This window comes from Xenopus laevis, chromosome 8S (assembly GCF_017654675.1).
Source record: "Xenopus laevis strain J_2021 chromosome 8S, Xenopus_laevis_v10.1, whole genome shotgun sequence".
Lineage (NCBI taxonomy): Eukaryota > Metazoa > Chordata > Amphibia > Anura > Pipidae > Xenopus > Xenopus laevis.
Genome location: NC_054386.1, coordinates 10053107 through 10076179, shown reverse-complemented (window position 1 = coordinate 10076179; position 23073 = coordinate 10053107). Strand labels below are relative to the sequence as shown.

At 40.6% G+C, this 23073-nt stretch overlaps 1 protein-coding gene across 1 annotated transcript in view; it reads left to right on the top strand.

The window, feature by feature from the left end:
* Positions 1–891: 891 nt before the first annotated feature.
* inf2.S (inverted formin, FH2 and WH2 domain containing S homeolog) overlaps positions 892–23073 on the top strand; it is a 36283-nt gene continuing 14101 nt past the window's right edge. The window contains 12 exon segments of the mRNA NM_001091093.1: positions 892–928; positions 6698–7106; positions 7342–7457; positions 8524–8683; positions 13754–13787; positions 14426–14567; positions 15503–15644; positions 16048–16953; positions 18315–18454; positions 19915–19976; positions 21134–21236; positions 22564–22649. Coding sequence (NP_001084562.1) covers positions 6716–7106; positions 7342–7457; positions 8524–8683; positions 13754–13787; positions 14426–14567; positions 15503–15644; positions 16048–16953; positions 18315–18454; positions 19915–19976; positions 21134–21236; positions 22564–22649 — 2282 coding nt within the window. The 5' untranslated portion in view covers positions 892–928; positions 6698–6715.

The following is a 23073-nucleotide window of genomic DNA, read 5'->3' as shown; positions in this document are numbered from 1 at the left end:
TCATTCCATATAATAAACATGCAGCTAATATGTATAGGGTTCACTTGTTTGGCCACAGACTGAATGAGTAGCTTAAGGGACAAATTCATCAAGGGTTGAATATCGAGGGTTAATTAACCCTCGATATTCGACTGGGAATGAAAATCGTTCGAATATCGAAGTCGAAGGATTTTGCGCAAATACTTCGATCGAATGATCAAAGGAATAATCGTTCGATGGAACGATCAAATCCTTCGAATCGAACGATTCGAAGGATTTTAATCCAATGATCGAAGGATTATCCTTCGACCAAAAAAACTTAGCCAAGCCTATGGGGACCTTCCCCATAGGCTAACATTGGGTTCTGTAGCTTTTAGGTGGCGAACTAGGGGGTCGAAGTTTTTTCTTAAAGAGACAGTACTTCGACTATCGAATGGTCGAACGATTTTTAGTTCGAAGTAGCCCATTCGATGGTCGAAGTAGCCCAAAAAACACTTCGAAATTTGAAGCTTTTTTTCTTCTATTCCTTCACTTGAAGTTAATGAATTGGCCCCTAAGTGTTATTATTAGTCTACGCACAATTTAATTTGACTTAAATTTCACTTAAATTTGCTCATTTGTTCATGGAATCAAACGTGTTGTATTTTAAACTGCAAATGTAATTGAGCACCGGTGTGTGCTCAGAAATACTGAAATCACAACATTTCTAAATTGGCAGAAGTCATTTCATTGTCTTGAAAGCTTGCAGTCTGTTCTGCAGTGCAACAAGCTTATGATCACAGAGTTCCCCTTTAAGAAGCAGAGCTCTGATTTGTTTGATCAGCTGGCTTTGTGTAGATTTATAAGAACAGTTTAGCCTTTTCACAACAGCATCACTTCTTTCCTACATGTGCAGCCGTCTGTCGTTTTACTGTGGGGTGTGTAGACAAAATCAGTAACAACTTAATAGGTGAGTGACATTTCTGATTAACTTTGAAGTTATTGACATGGATAATGCATGTGTTTTAGCAGGAGTGCACAAGAGAGCTATGCATGGTACATGGAAGTCTCTGCATCCCTACATCTTTAATGGGAATGTCGCAGTAAATGCACTTGACTTGGGGCTGAAGAGATTTGGCATACCATTCATACCTCCTTTATAAGGGCTCTTACTGACGAGCGGTTGAAGCTGCGCTCCCCTGCGTTCTGTTTTTCAGCGTTCAGCCGCAGGGGAGCACAGGAATAGACGCATTACGTTTTTTCCAATGGGGCTGTACTCACACAGGCGTGTGTAGGCGCCGAACGCAGGTTGAGACGCAACACGCTGCATTTTTCCTGCGTTCGGCGCCTAGACGCACCTATGTGAGTACAGCCGCATTGGAAAAAACGTAATGCGTCTATTCCTGTGCTCCCCTGCGGCTGAACGCTGAAAAACGGAACGCAGAGGAGCGCAGCTACAACTGCTCGTCAGTAAGAGCCCTAAAGGTGTGCCATATTACAAGTGGACTGTGTACACATTAACTGCCTGTATCCAAATCTAGGCTGTTCCGTATCTTCTTTAAAACACTTCAGAGCAGCTGATGCCTTAGGGAGCAAATTAGAAAAGAATACGCCGTCTCTTGTATAAACAAGCGGCTGTATAGATTTCCTGCCATTAAGGATTGGCTTACTGTGATTTTTGAGCCAAGAACTAGTTTCTAAGTGCTTCTGTGGGATGTAACAGTGTTTCTTAAATGTCGAATTTATCTTACCCGAACACTTAATTCCCTCCAACACACACTGTTCTGCAATTGCTGATAGTCTGCCACACATACCTCTTGCCAATTCCTTGTGTTCATTTTACTCTTCACTAAAAGGAAACTGGAAAACCAGATCCGGATAAGACAGTCCCTAGGAATATGTGAGGCTCTTATTTAGAAAAGTACAGATTCATTTCAGAGATATTTTATGCAAAATGTTCTACATAAAGTACATATAATATAAGTGGCTTAAAGTCACTCGTTGTCACCATGTGTTGCTTTTAGAGTCAATAGATGCAATTGGGAGTTATTGGAAATTCTGTTGACAAGGTTGCTATTTAGAATAAGGGCTCTTACAGACGAGTGTTTGAAGCTGCGCTCCCCTGCGTTACGTTTTAATGCGTTCAGCCGCAGGAGAGCGCAGGAGTAGACGCATTCAGTTTTTTTCAATGGGGCTGTACTCACACAGGCGCATGTAGGCGCCGGCTGCATTTTTCCAGCGTTCGGCGCCTACATGTGCCTGTGTGAGTACAGCCCCATTGAAAAAAACTGAATGCATTTACTCCTGCGCTCCCCTGCGGCTGAACGCATTAAAATGGAGCACAGGGGAGCGCAGCTTCAAACCCTCCTCTGTAAGAGCCCTAAGAGAAGTAAGTTCCTAATATCTTAACAGTGAAGCTTGCCATTCACTACGCATTCAAGCTAACAGCCTTAAATTTTGTGACATTATGGGGCCCATTTACTTAGTTCGAGTGAAGGAATAGAATAAATAAAAATTCGAATGTTTTTTTTGGCTACTTCGACCATAGAATTGGCTACTTCGACCTTCGACTACGACTTTGAATCGAACGTTTCGAACTAAAAATCGTTCGACTATTCGACCATTCGATAGTCAAAGTACTGTCTCTTTAAGAAAAACTTCAACCCCCTACTTCGCCACCTAAAACCTACCGAGGTGCAATGTTAGCCTATGGGGAAGGTCCCCATAGGCTTCCTAGCATTTTTTTGGTCGAAGAAAAATCGTTCGATCGATGGATTAAAATCCTTCGAATCAAACAATTCGAAGGATTTTTCGTTTGATCAAAAGATTTTTTGTTCGATCGTACTATTTGCGGTAAATCCTTGGACTTTGATATTCGAAGTCGAAGGATTTACATTCGGCAGTCGAATATCGAAGGTTAATTAACCCTCGATATTCAACCCTAGGTAAATCTGCCCCCATGTGTATAAGTGTCTGTACACATAAGAGTGCTATAGAAATGCTATTCTATTATGTATATACCTGTAATCTAAGATATGCACGCAACCTTGACTATGAACTTTAAAGGGTTGTTCACCTTTAAGTTTTTAGTATGTTTTGGCCTTCATTTTTATCTTTTATATAGTTTTTTTTTTTGCCTTTAAACCTTCAAATTTTATAGTTATTTATGGTTATTGCTATTTTCTATTACCCATCTCCTATTAATTTCCCATGAGGTTGTAACTTCAAAGTTAGGGTTATGTCATTAGTCTACTTTTTTCATGTTTCACTAAGTACCTGAACCATAACCACCCGCCCCAAGAGATAAAGTTCACCGATTTATGCCTCTGTATATTCTCTAAATGTGTCTCACTGACACAAACTACATACCTCCCAACTCCCGTTATTGGGCAGTCCCAATTTTGACGGCTCAGCCCGCAGTCTTGTTACTGAAATGTCCCGATTTTCTCTTTGATCTCCTGCACTGAACAGCCAGAAAAAGATACAACGTTTCTAACTTAATTGGCTTTTGTCAGAGAGCCCGGAGTAGATACTTAGGGCTCTTACACGAGGGCGTATTTTGCTGCCCTCCCCTGCATTGTGCTTTCTTTTGTTAAGCCAAAGAGTAAACACACTCAATTATTGTCAAGGCAGCTGTACTTACACAGACGCATGTAAGCGCCAAAAGCAGGTAGGACGCAGCATGTTGAATTCCACCTGCGTTCGGCGCTTACATGCGTCCGTGTGAGTACAGCCCCCTTTAAAATAATTGAGTGTGTTTACTCCTGTGCAAAAAACTCCCGTGTGTTAGAGCCCTTACATACTTTTATAAGTCTGAGATAAGCAGGTCTCTTGGGAGAACTTAGACTCAGTTTAAAGGGCAAGTCACTTTTGTTAGCAAAACTGTAAAAACACATAAAAACGACACTAAATGTGTTCAAACTTTCATAACCTGCCAAATTTTGTAAATGGACATGGTAATTAGGGGGTGTGGCCACAAAATCAGCATGGCTAAAAAAAATTGGCACACTCATCTTGGCAAATCTTTTGCCCCTTTTTCTATTTCCAAAATGTTGAAAAATTCCAAAATATTGGAACTATGCTATGCTTTTTTTTAAAAAAAATTTTTTACCCATTCTTACATACACCCAAAAGTGTTCCAAGCAGGGTTGCTTTACATTAGAATAACTACAGCAGACTTTTAATCACTTACATGTTGCGGCTATACTTGCCCAAAGTGGTAAGTAGCTAATGCTGCTGTTAACTCTGCAACTCCTCCTGTTACCAGTGAGAGTAAGGGCTCTTACTCACGCGCGTTTTTACCTGCGCTCCCCTGCATTCCGTTTTTCGGCATTCAACCGCAGGGGAACGCAGGAATAGACGCATTTCATTATTTCAAATGGGGCTGTACTCACACAGGCGCATGTAGGCGCCGAACGTAGGTTGAGACGCAACATGCTGCATTTTTCCTGCGTTCAGCGCCTACACGCACCTGTGTGCTGAACGCTGAAAAATGGAATGCAGGGGAGCGCAGGTAAAAACGCACGTCAGTAAGAGCCCTAAGGGAGTAAGCAAAGTGGGTGCAATTACTGCATTCATAATCAGTCCCCTTATAAAGACCATGGAATTCAAAATAAAACTGCCCAAACAACTGGGAGATCTGCCAGTGGCAGGAAATTAGTCATAAGGCCAAACCCAGACTTGGAAGCAATGAGACTGTTGGTTTTGTTTTTTTTATACCAATTAACCCTTTGGCTACTTTTGTCTGTGTATAAGGGCTGCAAACTACACATGGATATTTGATCGGCGAAAACGTATCTGTACCACAAAATCTTTTCATGCAGCTACATTGGATTCCCTGCGATGCTATACAATCCAAAGCTGCACGTTGAAATGTAAAATCTGACGCTGATCACGGCAATCTATATTATTCAATGAGATGCAAAAGCCTATGTGACTTTATCTTGTGGATGAATATTAGGGATGCGCTGAATCCAGGATTCGGTTCTGTATTCTGCCTTTTTCAGCAGGATTCAGAATCCTTCTGCCCGGCCGAACCGAATCCTAATTTGCATATGCAAATTAGGGGCAGGAGGGAAATCGCATGACTTTTTGTCACAAAACAAGGAAGTAAAAAATTATTTCCCCTGCCCAAAGCTCCCTGTGTGTACCATAATCTACTTGCCATATTCTTCGTGTGTGTGCCATACTCTGCCTGCCCTATGCTCCTTGTGTGGGCCATACTCCGCTTGCCTTATGCTCCCTGTGTGTGTCATACTCTGCCTGCCCTAGGCTCCCTCTGTGTGCCATACTACCTGCTCTATGCTCCCTGTGTGTGCCATACTCTACCTGCCCTATGCTCCTTGTGTGGGCCATACTCCGCTTGCCTTATGCTCCCTGTGTGTGCCATACTCTGCCTGCCCTAGGCTCCCTGTGTGTGCCATACTACCTGCCCTATGCTCCCTGTGTGTGCCATACTCTACCTGCCCTATGCTCCCTGTGTGTGTCATACTCTACCTGCCCTATGCTACCTGTGTGTGCCATACTCTACCTGTCCTATGCTCCCTGTGGGTGCCATACTCTGTGCTCCCTGTGGGTGCCATACTCTGCCTTCCCTGTGCTCCCTGTGGGTGCCATACTCTGCTTGCCCTATGCTCCCTGTGTTTGCCATACTCTGCCTGCCCTATGCTCCCTGTTTGTGCCATACTCTGCTTGCCCTCTGTTCCCTTTGTGTGCCATACTCTGCCTCCCCTATGTAACCTGGGGCTCCTAAAGTGTTTAATCATGTGCTGGGTGTTGCTGTGCTATCCACAGGGGAGGAGGGGCAGATGGATTTAAGGGTATGTTTTAATATGACTTACATTTTTCATATATGAGTGATATCCCTGAAGTGAGCACCGACCTGAATGGTCTTTTAGGTTCTTGTGGTGGGTGTGGTTTAAAAATAGGGCGTAATAAACACTGGCTTCCATTACTGGCTCTCCACAATTTAGGCCAGCAAAAAATCGGCCCTCAGTACCACAGAAGTTGGACGGCACTGATACAGAAGATATGGCAGTTCCTCATTGACTGATGGCCTTATACACAAAATTAATCCGGTGATTAGTTGGCTTAGGTCCCTTTTTGGATGATCATGTATGGTGCAATGGCACCATACATAATTTAGCTTTAGTTCTCCTTCAACAAGTGCAATCATCCAAACTGGAGCTAATAAGCTGCACCCAGGACCTCTTCTATTCTCTAGCCCAGGAAACTAACCTTCTAATAATAGCACACAAAAAGGAGTAATGGGGTCAGCTCCTCTAGCTTTGTCAAGCCATGTTTCCCTTTGCTACTCTATGGGTCACTTGGCTACAGGAATGCAGTACAACCTATACTCTTGGCACTTGTCTTCAATCCTCCCTTTTGCCTTAGAGCTCAGTAGTTGAACCTTACAGTAGCACTGTTTGTTATTGTACCTCACCCTGTAATATGTCGCTCCTCTATAAATAAATGCTTATTGTTTATACGCATAAAATTGATAATACGTTGAAGAGCGGAACAAGAATGTGCAGTGGAAAGAATAATAACAAGGAAAACATATGTTTTAGTACAGTAATACATCCATCCTAAATTGCTTATGTATTTTTTTTTTAATAACATTTACATGTTGTTAAATCATGAAAATAATTTGTGATATAAAAAATTAGTTATGTGAAATATAAGACAAGCACGAGTAAAGCCTTGTAACAATAGTGAATAGTTGCCTTTCTTTTTTCAGTAGGAAACTCTTTTAAAGATGTCATCAACGGAAGGAGCCCACACAAAGTGGGGAGTTCTGAAACAGAAACTTGGGCCTCAAGACCCCGACCAGATTGAGGGTAACCTGGAGAATGCAGACCCAGAGCTATGCATCCGTCTCCTGCAAATCCCTTCTGTTGTCAACTACTCTGGCCTTAAAAAGCGCCTTGAGAGCAGTGATGATGAGTGGATGTGTCAGTTCCTGGAGCTTAGTGGACTGGACCTTTTACTTGAGGCACTGGACAGACTTTCGGGGAGAGGTGTAGCCAGGATCGCTGATGCTCTCCTCCAACTGACCTGTATCAACTGTGTTCGAACACTTATGAATTCACACAAGGGCATTGAATATATAGTCAACAACGAAGGTTATGTCAGAAAACTCTCTCAAGGTGAGCAAACTTTTTTTTTTTTTTTTCTCCGATCATTAGAAAACATGGCAGCATCTAGGGGAACATGCATCGAAGTGATTGGGTCACGCCATGTGAAACAAAAAATGTAAGTGCAAAAGCAGTATATGTTTTAGTACATAAGCTTGGACTGATGTCTAAACAATGATGCACAATGTATGAGATACTTCCTTTAACATTGCATGTGATTTTGTTTTTTGTTGTTTTGTTTTTGCAGCTCTGGACACATCCAATGTGATGGTAAAAAAACAAGTGTTTGAATTGCTCGCTGCATTGTGTATCTACTCCCCAGAAGGTCACGCCTTGTGTTTGGATGCACTGGAGCATTATAAGGTACAATAGATGTTTAACAGTACCACCCTCCTACTGATCTGAGCTAAAAAAGTCCCGAAATGATTCTTTGCTGCAAGCAGATCACCACCCAACAAACAATAACATGCAAACGTCTGCATTCCTTTTCAATTTTATTTGGCAAGTGTAAAGTAGTGCACACAGCTCTCATAACAAAGCTACCAAGCCATCAGCTTACTCTGATTCTGAACCAAATGGAACTCACTGAGGTTTTGAAGCAAGGCAGCCATAAGGGGTGACATCTGTATTTCATATGGTTCTATATATGAAGCGGGTCCCTAATCTTACACCTGAACTGAACCCCAGAGACTAAAGATTCTGATGGCAGCTCTGCTGTGTTGCAACTGTCCTATTTCTACCTGCATTCTTGCAAGAGCACCACCCTGTATAACCATAAATGTGGTCTACTGAGAATTCAATAAGGGTATAAATGATAGGAAATAAATGGTTTTGGGGTATATGCTATCTTAATAGCAAGAACTGTGCTTGGGTCCCCTACTACGTGCTACATATAAATTAGAAACATGGACAGTATCTTAATTAAAACATTTATTTCATTTATTATATCTATCTATCTATCTATCTATCTATCTATCTATCTATCTATATATATATATATATATATATATATATATATATCTCTATCTATATATATATATATATATATATATATATCTCTATCTATATATATATATATATATATATATATATATATATCTCTATCTATATATCTATATATCTATATATCTCTATCTATATATATATATATATATATATATATATATATATATATATATATATATCTCTATCTATATATCTATATATCTATATATCTATATATATATATATATATATATATATATCTCTATCTATATATATATATATATATATATATATATATATCTCTATCTATATATATATATATATATATATATATATATATATATATAATATATATTCTGTATATATATAGTGACCTAAACAATCATGCATGTTAGATTAGTAGCTTGTAATGAGGTATTTAGTAGTCATCTATTTGTATTAACAGGTTGTTAAGAATCAACAATACCGGTTCAGTGTCATAACGAATGAATTGTCATCGTCTGATAATGTTCCCTACATGGTTACACTGCTCAGTGTCATTAATGCCATTATTTTTGGCACAGAAGAACTGCGGAATCGCGTACAACTCAGAAATGAATTCATAGGTAAGGTCTTGTTTTAGATATGTTTAGAAATAACTTAATTATCATTTATCAGTTTTACTGCCATAAAATACAGTTTAAAGTCTCTGGCTTCTGAACACATTTTGTGTAGTTGTTCAGACTGACCATCTGGAGGTGCTTTTTCCTGACAGCATGTAATAATATAAATGCTACTTTCACTTGTAGTAAAGGTGTAAAGGCTCTTACAGACGAGCGTTTTTAACTGCGCTCCTCTGCGTTCCTGTTTCATGCGTTCAGCTGTGCAGGAGTAGACGTACTGAATTATTTTCAGTGGAGCTGTACTCACACAGACGCATATAAGTGCTGAACGCAGGTTGGGACGCAGCATGTTGCATTTTTCCTGCGTTTGTCACTTACATGCGTCTGTGTGAGCACAGCCCCATTGAAAATAATTCAGTACGTCTACTCCTGCGCTCCCCTGCGGCTGAACACATTAAACCGGAACTCAGCTAAAAACGCTCATCTGTAAGAGCCCTTTATTCCTCATCTTTCTATTCAGGCCTCTCCTATTCATATTCCAGTCTCTTATTCACATCAGTGCATGGTTGCTAAGGTAATTTGGTCCCTAGCGACCAGAATGCTTAAAATTTGAATTAAAGAGCTGCTAAATTACTCAAAAACCTTAAATAATAAAAAAATGAAAACCAATTGCAAATTGTCTCAGAATATCACGCTCTACATCATACTAAAAGTTATCTCAACGGTGAACCCCTTTAAGGGTGGTGGCACATGTGGTTACTAGGGGAGATTATTCGCCCAGCGACAAATCGTCTCTTCTTCGGGCGAATAATCTCCCCTAAGGGTAGGGACACACTGGGCGATTTGGGGAGATTTAGTCGCCTGGCGACTAATCGCAGCGACTTTTCTCCCCGAATGCTTCCCCTCGCTCTGCGCCTGGCTAAAATGAAAAATCGCCTGCGCTAATCACACGCGGCGATTCGTTTTCCGAAGTCGCCCAAAGTTGCCTCACGAGGAAACTTCGGGCGACTTCAGAAAACGAATCGCCGCGTGTGATTAGCGCAGGCGATTTTTCATTTTAGCCAGGCGCAGAGCGAGGGGAAGCATTCGGGGAAGATTGGTCGTGGAAAGTCGCGGCGATTAGTCGCCAGGCGACTAAATCTCCCCAAATCGCCCAGTGTGTCCCAGCCCTAAATGCCTTCCCCCCCCCCCGGCGATTTACATTCTAGCCGGCGGGAAGGCATTCAGGGGAGATTAGTCGCCCGAAGAACAGACGATTTGTCATTGGGCGACTAATCTCCCCCAGTAGCCACGTGTGTTACCACCCGAAGAGATAGGATAACCGGTAGCTCAATCTCACATGAGCCTGCAGCTTTGCACACAGACACCATGCTTCTCTTGCTTCAATTTTGGCTAAATAGAAGGCCTGGGATAATATATTTGCTAATGACACACTGTAGGCAGCATTTGTTTTCTCTGCCTGATGTAGTTCTGAATATACCGACACTACAGTTGGACCCACTTTTTATCTTCTGTCCGAGTTTTAGGGCTCTTAGGGCTCTTACACACGGCCGTTCCGACCTGCGCTCCCCTGCGTTCCGTTTTTTTGGCGTTCAGCCGCAGGGGAGCGCAGGAATAGACGCAAGTCATTATTTGAAATGGGGCTGTACTCACTCAGGCGCGTGTAGGCGCCGAACGCAGGTTCAGACGCAACATGCTGCATTTTTCCTGCATTCGGCGCCTACACGCGCCTGAGTGAGTACAGCCCCATTTCAAATAATGACTTGCGTCTATTCCTGCGCTCCCCTGCGGCTGAACGCCAAAAAACGGAACGCAGGGGAGCGCAGGTCGGAACGGCCGTGTGTAAGAGCCCTTATATTAAAAACATTTAGCAATGGCGACTAATAAGAAACATCCCAGCCAAATTGACCCAGTCCAGAGTTTTGCTTCTCCCAAGGCAGTTTAAATCCCCTACTGGGAGTGCAGTCTGTAATTTGGCTCAGGTGGAACCCAGCCTCATGCTCATAATGATATCCGAGGCAAAAATACAATGCAGTTTGTTTCTCAAGTTAGTTCCATTTGTAAGTTTCAAGCCAGTGAAAGCTGTTAAGAGCTAGCACAGATCATACTCTATGGATGTTATTGGCAGTGCTGCTCCCATTGTAGAATTTTGGGGACTGTTTAAACAGACATTGCTCCCTGCAAGTTCTAATTAAGCATCAGATAACAAGGGCTCCTCCATAGCCCATGCAGATCTGCTTCTGCACAACATGGGATAAACTGGTAACGCTTGGCTTCTAATATTTTTTCTTCTAAATGTTAGTTGGCTTTGTAGATTTGTGCCTGCATTATACTGTAAAGTTCTATGTAATATAATATGTTTAAAGATACCATATTAGGGCAAGAAAAGTGGCTCAAAATTGAAATAAATGAAAAACAAAAATGAACCAAAGTTTTTTCCTCGTCACGCTGGGGTCTGTGTTACGACATTTGTTAATGAATTGGCTCTTTAATCTGTTTAGTTGCAAATGGTGTAATAATAATTGTGTAATATTTCAGGTTTTTCCTATGGGGAAATAATTTCACGTGGCACATTTCCTGTTTATTGCAATGTAAATAAGGAACATAGAGGGTAAATGTCTTGTCCAGTCTTTTACAGAAGGACATGTGACACATTTTGGGATTTTTTGCTTACAGGGCACGTTACTAAAACAATGTGTTTACTTTTGCTAAAATATACTTAAGTTTTTGGGTGTAATGTTTTTTGGGTTTTTTTTATGTGGCGTACTGGTTTGCGAAATTTTTGTTAAAAGAATAAGTTCCCCAAAGCTTTACTATTCTTGTGAGCTTTTAATGATTTTGTAGGATATAACTTGGTGTATCTTTTTTTTTTTGCCATTATTAACAATATGAAGAAAGAGGGAGTTAAAAAAAAAATAATTTTGGTGTAAAAGATATGAAATTGTAGTGAAGCGCAGGAAGAAATGCAGCCTATTCATTTAAAGGGGTCCGTACTCACATAGACGCATGTAGGAGCATATTTGCAAGTTCAAGAGAGGGCTTCAACCAAACATGCTATCCTATTAGATTGCAGATAATTGAGTTACAAGTACAATTTTGATGGTTCAAAAACATGCTGCATTCCACCTGCGTTCAGAGCTTGCATGCACCTGTGTGAGTGCACCCTTTAAAATGATGGTTCACCTTTAAAGTAACTTTTAGTATATTATAGAAAGGCCAGTTTTAAACAACTTTTCAATTGGTCTTCGCTATTTATTTTTTATAGTTTTTTAATTACTTTTTCTTCTGATTCTGTCCTGCTTTCAAATGGGGGTCACTGACCCCATCTAAAAAACAAAAGGTCTGTAAGGCTAGAAATGTATGGTTATCGCTAATTTGTATTACTTGTCTTCATATTTAGGCCCTCTCCTATTCATATTCCAGTCTCTCATTCAAATTAGTGCATGGTTGCCTGGGGAATTTGAACCCTAGCAACCGGATTGCTGAAATTGCCAACTGGAGAGCTGCTGAATAAAAAGCAAAATATGTCAAAAATGATAAAAAACAAAAAACAATTGCAAATTGTGCAAATTGTCTCAAAATATCTCTCTCTACATCATAATAAGTTAAAAAAAAAAAGGTTGAACTTGATGGACGTGTGTCTTTTTTTCAACCTTACTTACTATGTTACTATGTTACTAGGAACAAACCATTTAAATCTATAGGTTGTGTTTCTTCTTGAACTCCTCTGCAGCGAAATGTTTTAAATCTCCAGCCTGCAGCCCTCTAGTTTTCTTGCATGCCCTAAGGCTACTATATTTAAAATATATTTAAATAAAAAGCCATGAGTACGGATTTATAATAGCTAAGTTATCATCAGGCACTGTCTAATTGTTAAAGGGATTCTTTCGTGATTTTTATGTAGTTTTCATTTCTAAATGACACTGTTTCCACTGCAAATAATTCACTCTACCATATTAAATGTCATTCCTGAACCAGCAAGTGTATTTTTTTAGTTGTAATATTGGTGTGTAGGTGCATCTCAGGTCATTTTGCCTGGTCATGTGCTTTCAGAAAGAGGATGGAACTGCTTTCTGGCAGGCTGCTGTTTGTCCTACTCAATGTAACTGAATATGTCGCTGTGGGAACTGGATTTTATTATTGAGTGCTGTTCTTAGATCTACCAGGCAGCTGTTATCTTGTGTTAGGGAGCTGCTATCTGGTTACCTTCTCATTGTTCTATTGTTAGGCTGCTGGGGGGGAGGGGTGATATCACTCCAACTTGTAGTAAAGAGTGACTGAAGTTTATCAGAGCAAAAGTCACATGACTGGGGCAGCTGGGAAACTGACAATATGTCTAGCCCCATGTCAGATTTCAAAATTATATAAAAAAAAATCTTGTTTGCTCTTTTGAGAATCAGGTTTCAGTGCAGAATTCTGCTGGAGCAGCACTATTAACTGATGCATTTTGAAAAACTGAAGCGCATATTTTGGAGTATTCTGAACGAGTTTCTGAATAATAGACCCTATACTTGTAATGTGATACCAGGCCAATTATGTTAAGAGCCCTTACTGCCAGTGTAGTGCAGTGGTAATCTGCTGTTAATTCATTAATTACATATATATCTAGAGATGTTACAGGAAAGAACTGCTTGTAATATTCACAACTATTTGTTTCATAATCAGAATTTATAGAGCTATATGAACATATATATGAATTCCTCTATGGAGGAAGCCTTTTCCTCTGTGCCAGTTTTCTGAATGACACAGGAAGTACTGTTGTAAGGCTTTTGAGTACACAGCAAAAAAATCCTCCAAAGCTGATATTGCACTAGAACAAAGGCAGTTGCTTATGCAGCAAGACACATATTCCTGTTATATGTTCACTTTATTTTCTAATAATAAGGAATAAAGACAAACTGCAAGTTAAAGGTCAACTTTAAAGTAATGAGGTGTATTCCAGCTCGACTTTTTTTTTATGCAGTTTAATACGCAAGCCGTGCAGCTATGTCTAAGACACAGGCAAAAGTGTTGCATGCTGCAAGGGGTTAAACAGAGAACAAACCTAATTTTTTATTCTTGCATCTCTTTTAGGCCTCCAGCTGCTGGATTTGTTAACCAAGCTAAGGTAAAAAATATTCTGGAAATTCCAGTTTTTTAAGAAATGAAGATTAAAGATATGATTTTGTAAATTAAGTTTTGTTTTTTTTGTGAATTTCTCCCCACTGGCATTAGTTTTTGTCCATTTATGCTACAGAACATACACAATTGGACTTTTTCAGACATTAATAATACTTTTGCAAATTCATACCTCTTTTTACCCTGTAGAGAATTATCATGTTACAATAATATATTAGTGATTTTCCTATGCCCTGTTTGTGTATGGGGTGGGTTAGATTAGGGCAGGGGTCCCCAACTTTTTTCACCCGTGAGCCACATTCAAATGTAAAAAGAGTTGGGGAGCAGCACAAGGATGAAAAAGTCCCTAGGAATGCCAAATAAGGGCTGTGGTTGACTATTTGGAAGCCCCTATGTGGACTGGCAGCCTACAGGAGACTCTGGCAGTAAACCTGGTTTTTATGCAACCAACAAAAAAGAAATAAAAAATAAGCACCTGCTTTGAGGCCACTGGGAGCAACATGTTCCTCACAAGCCATTGGTCAGGGAACACTGTATTAGAGTAAGTTATGATTCCCTGGAAGACTGTAATGCAAGCCAATTGGTTATTTCTCTGCCCTCTGAGACTTTATATCCGTTATCCATCAGAGACCTGGAGGATGAAGACCTGCTGATCCAGGCTCTTGTGTTTGAGGAAGCCAAGTCTGAAGATGAGGAAGAACTGCTCAAGATATATGGAGGGATTAATATGAACAACCATCAGGAGGTTTTCTCTACATTGTTTAATAAAGTAAGCACTAATAAGGGTTCAGATAATGCAGAATTATTCTGTGGGCAACAGTGCATGTATTTTCACTATACAGTGAAATAACTTGTAATATAGTAATAGTTATGTGTTTATATATATATATATACCAAGCAAGAGAAGGATCCGCACTCTCAGGTTATCAGTTATAAACGGTGAGTAGTGATGTCATTTCTGTCACACGACTCACTGAAATTTGTGTATTATAATAAATAAAAGTACCCCCAGTTGTAAAATATGAGGATATTAGAACTTACCTCGGAGTTCCATGACCTTCGGCCTCGTTTTTATATGGTCATTAAACTCCTCGGTAACTTATAATATCCTTATATTTTACAAGAGGGGGTATTTTATTCACTATATATATTGAATAAATAACCCCCTCTTGTGGGGTAAAAACCAACGGAGTTCAGCCCTTTGATGTGGCTTTTGTCAGGGTCACATGTAGAAATATAAATGTATGTATCCCCCGCTGCACCGTTGTGTTGCATTACTTTTTCTTTTTATATGATATATATATATATATATAAACCGAAATACTGTACAAAAACCGCACTCGCAGGACTTTATAAAGGCGCAAAAAAGATCTGTTTATTTCTTTACGACGTTTCGGCTTCTATTACTGAAGCCTTTCTCAAGTGGTGTACAGTATTTTGGTTTACATAATTTTTGAATACTGCACCCAGGCAGCTGTTTTTGTATGCATGAGTGCTCCAGTTTTGTGAGAATATATATATTATTTATTTGTGATGAAGTAAAGGTCAATTACAGTGAAGTATTTCAACATATTTTGAAGTTACGAGGTGTCAAAAACCATAAGTTCGGAACATATCACTCTATATGATGCTATTGTAAATGTCTACATATATATATATATATATCGCCTAGTGCAACATTCTTTCCCTTTTACTGTTTTCTAGGTAAGCTGTTCACCATTATCAGTGCAGCTTCTATCAATTCTGCAGGGACTCTTACAATTGGATCAATCTCATCCTACCAGTCCCCTACTCTGGGAAGCCTTGGAAGTTTTGGTCAACAGAGCTGTCTTGCTTGCAGATGACTGTAAGAACCACTGAATTATCTGCTGTGCTTTAGACATGTTTTCATCTGCTTTCATTCTCCATAGCATACACTAGAACCAATGCTGTGCTGCCAGAGGCAGAATATACAATGTTCTTCTACGTTAATAAAAACAATATTTAAAAAGCTTTCTCCTAGATGCATTGAAAGAATCTTTGGTGATTAACAGTTAATCTATGTCATTAAACGTATGGCAGCAGTTACTATAAGAATGTTCCTTATATATATATATATATATATATATATATATATATATATATATATATATATATATATATATATATATATATATATATATATATATATATAAAAAAAAATAGTTGTTTGTCAATGGACAAATAGTATAGTTGTGTAGTTAAAATATTAGTGTTTTTGTTTATTCCAGGCCAAAATAATAACGTTGAAGAAGTCATGGACAGGCTTGTAACTTCAAAGAAACTTTCAAGTAAAGAAAAGAGAAAAACGGACAAATGTACTAATAAAGTGAATAAAAGCATTCAAACAGACAAGCCCAAAGAAGAGTCGTGTGAAGGCAAAACTGTTAAAAAAGATCCTGTGAGTTCTGGAATCCCAGCAGACTCTCTTCAGTTATTGGATGCTTTACTGGCACCTCCTACTAAAGAGGATTCCCCTGCTTGCATTACACCACTACATACCCACTTATCTGGGGAGCTCACATGCTCTTCTGTTTTACCTTCTCCTCCTTCCCCTTTAGTACCTAATGCTGATGAGCGAATTAGCTCATCATCATCTCCTCTACCCCCGCCTCCTCCCCCATTGCCAGGTACTGAACTGTCTCCACCTCCCCCTGGTATGGTTGCATTGTCTCTGCCTCCTCCTCCTCCGCCTCTACCTGGAATGGGGGGCATGCTTCCTCCACCACCTCCCCCTCTGCCTGGAATGGGGGGCATGCTTCCTCCACCACCTCCCCCTCTGCCTGGAATGGGGGGCATGCTTCCTCCACCTCCTCCTCCTCTGCCTGGAATGGGGGGCATGCTTCCTCCACCTCCTCCCCCTCTGCCAGGAATGGGGGGCATGCTTCCTCCACCTCCTCCTCTGCCTGGAATGGGGGGCATGCTTCCTCCACCTCCTCCCCCTCTGCCAGGAATGGGGGGCATGCCTCCACCACCACCTCCTATGCCTGGCATGGGAACTTTCACTGATGAAGTAGTGGTTGCTCGAGTGGATTATTCCTTAGGATATTTACCTAAAGCTTTTCTCAAGGTGAATAAACCAACCTTAAAAATGAAGAAACTTAATTGGCAGAAAATTCCACCAAATGTGATCAAAGGTAAGTCAATGAGAGCATGTTTATCCATATTTATCTGCAGTGTTTCTATTCATTGTCATGCAAAGAATGGTTTTTTTACGAAGAATTCCAAAAACGTTTTAATCAAATTTGAGTTACATATGCATAATACTCTAAAAATAGACCCACTGCCATGTTTGGAAAATGCTCCCACTCCATTCTTTGCATCTAAAGAAGTAGGTAGTATCTCCCATCTGACTGCTTAGTGCTACACTAAATAAAAGGGTTGCAGAAAATTGTAGATTTTAGGGAGCACCATCCATCATATATGAGAGAAAGTAAGGTGGTGTGCAGGGTAAATCAAAATTGTCAAAAAAGAAGAGAAAGTTAACCCTATATAGTGCACCTCCCCAACCTTAGATCCGAAGGATCTAAGGTTGGGGAGGTGCACTATATAGGGTTAACTTTCTCTTCTTTTTTGACTAAATAAAAGGGTCAGGGCACACAGGCAGATTTGGGGAGATTAGTCACCCGGCGACAAATCTCCTCTTCTTCGGGGACGACTAATCTCCCCAAACTGCCTCCCCTGCCTTCCCGCCCACTAAAATGTAAATCAACGGTGGGATGGCACTCTGCGCCATCCGTTTTCCGAAACTTCGGACGACTTCGAAAAATGAATCTCGCCGAGTGCCATCCCGCCAGAGATTTACATTTTAGCCGGCGGAGAGGCAGTTCAGGGAGATTGAAGATGAGATTTGTCGCAAAAAATTGTAGTAGAGAAAAAAGGCACCAAACTAATAATACAATAAATATATGAAATGCATATCTCTAATTTACTATATATAATATGATCTATTATACTGTATCTATTAATACAAGTAACACTGTTGGTGTATGCTTTACATTTGGGTTCTATGTAGACCTCATCCGGTGGCATAAACACACAAGCCACGTTTTATTTGCTGGAACACAAATGCAGCAGCACTTAGTCATAGGGGCATGCGTATTTATCAAAGAGTGAAGTTAGAGATCGCCACAGTCCGCTAGAGTGAAATTCCGCCTCTCTCCAGTCATTTCTAGGATGAACTTTCGCTTTCACCCAATGATAAATACGCCCTTAAAAAATCCCATAGAAATAAATGGAGAGAGGCGGAATTTCACTCTAGCGGACTGTGGCGATCTCTAACTTCACTCTTTGATAAATATACCCGTTAATCGACAACGCTACAAGGGAAACTAGAAAATGTTTCAGCGCTCATTTTATATCATTCATTTAAGAAGAGCAACTTTTAGCATTATGTGATGTCTAAATTATTAAGCCCTGGGACATTTGGAACTCTTCCACACGAGGCAATGGTCACATATGACATTGTTGTAAATCTATAATGTACTTTTTCTTTCAGACAGTCACTCTATGTGGGCATCAGCAAGTTCCATTGAGGATACAGTAGAGCCCAACTACTCCAGTATAGAACAACTATTTTGCCTCCCACAAGCAGCTGTTAAGGAATCCGCTGTCCCTGTAAAGAAACCCCCAAAAGAGGTAAGTTTTTTTTTTGTTTGTTTGTTTTTTTTCTGTTTTCTAAACAATTTTAATTTTATTACCCCTACAAAGACCATAAATTTGTAGTAGGCGAGTGGTTACCAACAACACGGTTTCAACTTTACAAATAATGTGTTTGCACAAAGCTTTGGAGAAAATAGCCAACGTTCATGTGCCATGTCAAGGCCCCTGGTTGTATGCGAGCCCTACACTACCTGTTCCTATTCTACATCTGTAGTGCACTTAAAAACAAGAGTTTCCTAGCAAACCGTGTGACTGAGACCTTTTAAAGGAACAGTAACCTCAAAAAATGAAAGTGTTTTAAAGTAATAAAAATATAATGCAGTGTTGCGCTGCACTGGTAAAACTGCTGTGTTTGCTTCACAAACACTACTATAGTTTATATAAATAAGCTGCTGTGTAGCAATGGGGGCAGCCATTCAAAGAAGAAAAGGCTCAGGTTACACAGCAGATAAGCTCTGTAGAACATAATGGTGTTATCTGTTATCCACTATTTAACCTGTACCATATAGACTTTTTTCAATTTACACCATTGCTAAACAGCAGCTTGTTTATATGAACTATAGTAGTGTTTCTGAAGCAAACAAATCCGTTTTACCAGTGCAGGGCAACACTACATGATATTTTCATTACTTTAAAACTATTTCATTTTTTGGTGTTACTGTTCCTTTAACTCAGGAGCTCTAGTGAGAAAGAGCTATTGAGCCCCAGTTAATAAAGATAAACCTGTAAAGGCAGAGACACGCGCTCAGATTAAGGGAGATTAGTTGCCCAGGGACATATCTCCTCTTCTTCGGGCGACTAATCTCCCCGGACGTCCTCCCGCCGGCTAGAATGTAAATCACTGGTGGGATGGCACTCGGAGTGCTTTGTTTTCTGAAGTCGCCCGAAGTTTCCTCAAGAAGCAACTTCAGAAAATGAAGCGCACCGAAGTTGCGACTTTGGAAAACAAATCACTCTGAGTGCCATTCCGCCAGCGATTTACATTCTAGACGGCGGGAGGCAGTCCGGGAGATTAGTCGCCCTGAAGAAGAGACGATTTATCGCCAGGCGACTAAATTTCCCCGAATCTGAATGCGTGTCTCTGCCCTAAGGAGTTCCTTGTTCTAAAGGTTGAATGGCAGCTTTAAGGAATATTGACCTACAATTTGTACACAGAACATAGAAAGAAATCACTGCTCTCAGTCTAACCCATGCAGTAGTGCTGATCAGCTGATAGAACACCCCTGTGCCAGCTCATGGTTTAATCCACATCCTGGAGTTGACCAACTGCCAGAAACTCACTATTTGCTGCCAGTTTCAGAGGTTCAGATATGACACTACCGTGTATTTTAAAGCCTTCACAAGTTTTAGTTTGGTCTGAGTTATCTGTGTTTTCTTCACATTATTTGTGATGCCATGGCTGTGTTTATGCTTTTTTTTTTTTTTTTTTTTCTCAGATTACCTTCTTAGATTCCAAGAAAAATCTGAACTTGAACATTTTTTTGAAACAGTTCAAATGGTGAGTAGCCAGTGTTTGGTTTTGTTGAATCTATTGTTTTCTGACATAAATCCTTCACTAATGGATACGGCACACAGGCTAATCTGTGGGCAACTTGTAATGGCGGCACCTGTGACTGGCACATAACCAGCCAGGACACCCCCTAGGTCTTTTGTTTAAAATATAGACACATACCTCCCAACTGTCCCATTTTTCACGGGACAGTCCCGATTTTGATAGCTCAACCCGCAGTCCCACATTTGCTACTGAAATGTCAGATTGGCTTTTGGCAGAGCCCAGAATAGATTCTTTTGTAACAGTTTAAGATAAGCCGGTCTCTTGGGAGAACTTACAGTTTAAAGGGCAATTCACCTTCGTCAGCAAAACTCTTAAAAAATGTTGCCACACAAAATATTTTTGTCCCTCTTTCTATTTCCAAAATGTTTGGAGGTATGTAGACATGACACACTTGATGTGGCGAACCAAAGCAAACATTTATTAGCAACTTCTCACAGGTTTAGAGGGGCAGACTGGAGTCACAATTAGGGTTGCCACCTTTTTTAAAATGTTTTACCGGCTGCTGGGGGGCGGGGACACAAAGGGGTGGGCTGTGACGTCAAAAGGGGTGGGGCAACGCCACGGACGCTAGAAGAAGTAAAAGAAAAGGTAAGTTCCACGGAATTGGGGGCAGGCCAAGGGCTCCTTTTAATCGTATTACAAATTTACCAGCAGCTACATTGCCGGTAAATTTGAAATACCGGCCCCGGCCTTGGCAGGTATTTTACCGGCTAGGCCGGTAAAATACCGGCCGGGTGGCAACCCTAGTCACAATTGATTGTGAATTTGAGTTATTCACAAATCGGATTGTCACTTTTTCATAGGACTGTAGGGGAATTCCCATGATGAGTTGGCGCCCTCTGCTGGTTGCTCTGCATATTGCTTTAACTATTTACATATTTATTATTATTATTATTATTATTATTATTATTATTATTATACAAACTGTTCTATATATCTTATTCAGCAGGTGAAGATTCCTTCGGATGAAGGGTACCAGTCCAAAATCTTGTGTGCATCAGTCTGATTAATAAAATATATTGCTTGCTTGATTTAAGCTATAACGGGTCATACTCACTCTGTATGTGAATAAAATGTCTGTATTTGTCTATATCCTGCAGTCCCAATAAAGAAGTAATTGAGCTAATTGAGAAAGGAGACCGTTCCAGATTTGACATTGAGATCTTAAAACAGTTTCTCAAGCTGCTTCCAGAAAAACATGAGGTAAATATATTATTGCTTATCAGAAGTGTATAGCAACATGATACTTAACACGCGGATCAGTTTCTACTTGACTCTAGTCAGTTATAAGGTATTGGGGTAGGACTACATGGACATTTTTGGCGCGATCCGACGCGATGCAACAAAATGCTGGCGTCAAATCTCATGTGACGGAAATGGATGAAGTCGCAGCGGTGATCTGACGCAACACGACTGTCGGATGCAGACGATGTGACACCATGCGACAATGCATTCACTTACCTTATTTCCGTCGTATGCGTTTTGACGCTGGCTGAAAACGTCCATGTAGTTCTACCCTTATACCTTACTGCTGTATATTCATCTGTGATAAATCTGCCTCGGTCATTCTGCAAGGTTTTGTATTTTTATGTTCTCTGTATCCAGTTTGGATTGTACATGGAGGATGAAGCTTTTTATCAGACAATAAAGAAGGTTGTGACAAAGAAGAATCCCTAACTGCAATATTTTGTACTTTCACTGAAACAGTCTCCATACAACTGTAACCGCATCTCTTTAGGGATAACTAGGGTATTGCCATTGAAGTGAAGTGGGAATTCCGGGTTCTGTTTAATAAGGCAGACTTTCACTTTTGCGAAGCTTTATTAATGTACAGGGAATGACTAATGTAAACTGTATGCTAAAGCATTATAAAAAGATGATATTAAAAAGCTGGAATTTGCAAGATAAAACATCTCTTACTCAAGATCCATATTCTATGAAAAAGAAAAGCCCTCATATTTTGTTGTCCTGTTAAGGATAAGAGCACACGCTAAGATTCGGGGGGATTTAGGGCACACGTTAAGATTCGGGGAGACTTAGGGTAAGGGTGCACACTACTATTTGAGGAGATTTAGGGTTAAGGTGCATGCTAAGATTCGGGGAGATTTAGTTGCCCGGCGTTAAATCTCCTCTTCTTTGGGGCGACTGATCTCCCCGAACTGCCTCCCGCCGGCTAGAATCAGTCGCCTCGAATTAGATTCCTCGTGAGGCAACTCCGGAAAACGAAGCACACTGATTGCCATCCTGCCTTCGATTTACATTCTAGCCGGCAGGTGGCAGTTCAGGGAGATTAGTCGCCCCAAAGAAGAGGAGATTGGTCGCTGGGCGACTAATCTCCCCGAATCTGAGCGTGTGTCTCTGCCCTTATGTATGGATGGGCCCCTATGAAGCTGCTTAAAGTAACTGGAGGTAGCGTTATGTATTGCTGTTTTAAACTGACTAATTTATGCCTGATTTTTAAGGTCTTAATTAAGAAAAGATATAGCATATACATGCCCTTTAATTCATTCTTCTCCTTTTCTATCTATAGGTGGAAAACCTGAAATCCTACCAGGAAGACAAAGCCAAATTATCAAATGCTGACCAATTTTATCTACTTCTCTTGGGTGTTCCTTGGTAAGGCTTAGGGTGTATCCTCCTACTTGTACTGCCAGTCTGGTAACTGGGACACATGAGTAGTGGTGGAATATGTTTTTGTAACCAGTGTCGGACTGGCCCGGCGGGAAACCAGGAAAAAACCCGGTGGGCCCGACCCTTAATGGGCCCCTGCCGGGCCAGACCCCTCTCCCGACCAGTTAGTTAAAAAAAAAAAGATTTCTTTAGGCGCCGCGCTGCGCCATCTGCGCATGCGCGCAACAACATTCATACAGAGCCCTGAGCGGCGCCTTTCAAGCAGGAGCGTCGAGTGGCGCCCTCATGCAGAGCGCATCACAGTAGGGGGTTGGGGGGTGGGAGGGGGCCTGGACAGTAGTCCCCCAGTCCGACCCTGTTTGTAACTAAACTTTGTTTTGTTGTGGTTAATTGTATTTGGGGTAGGATA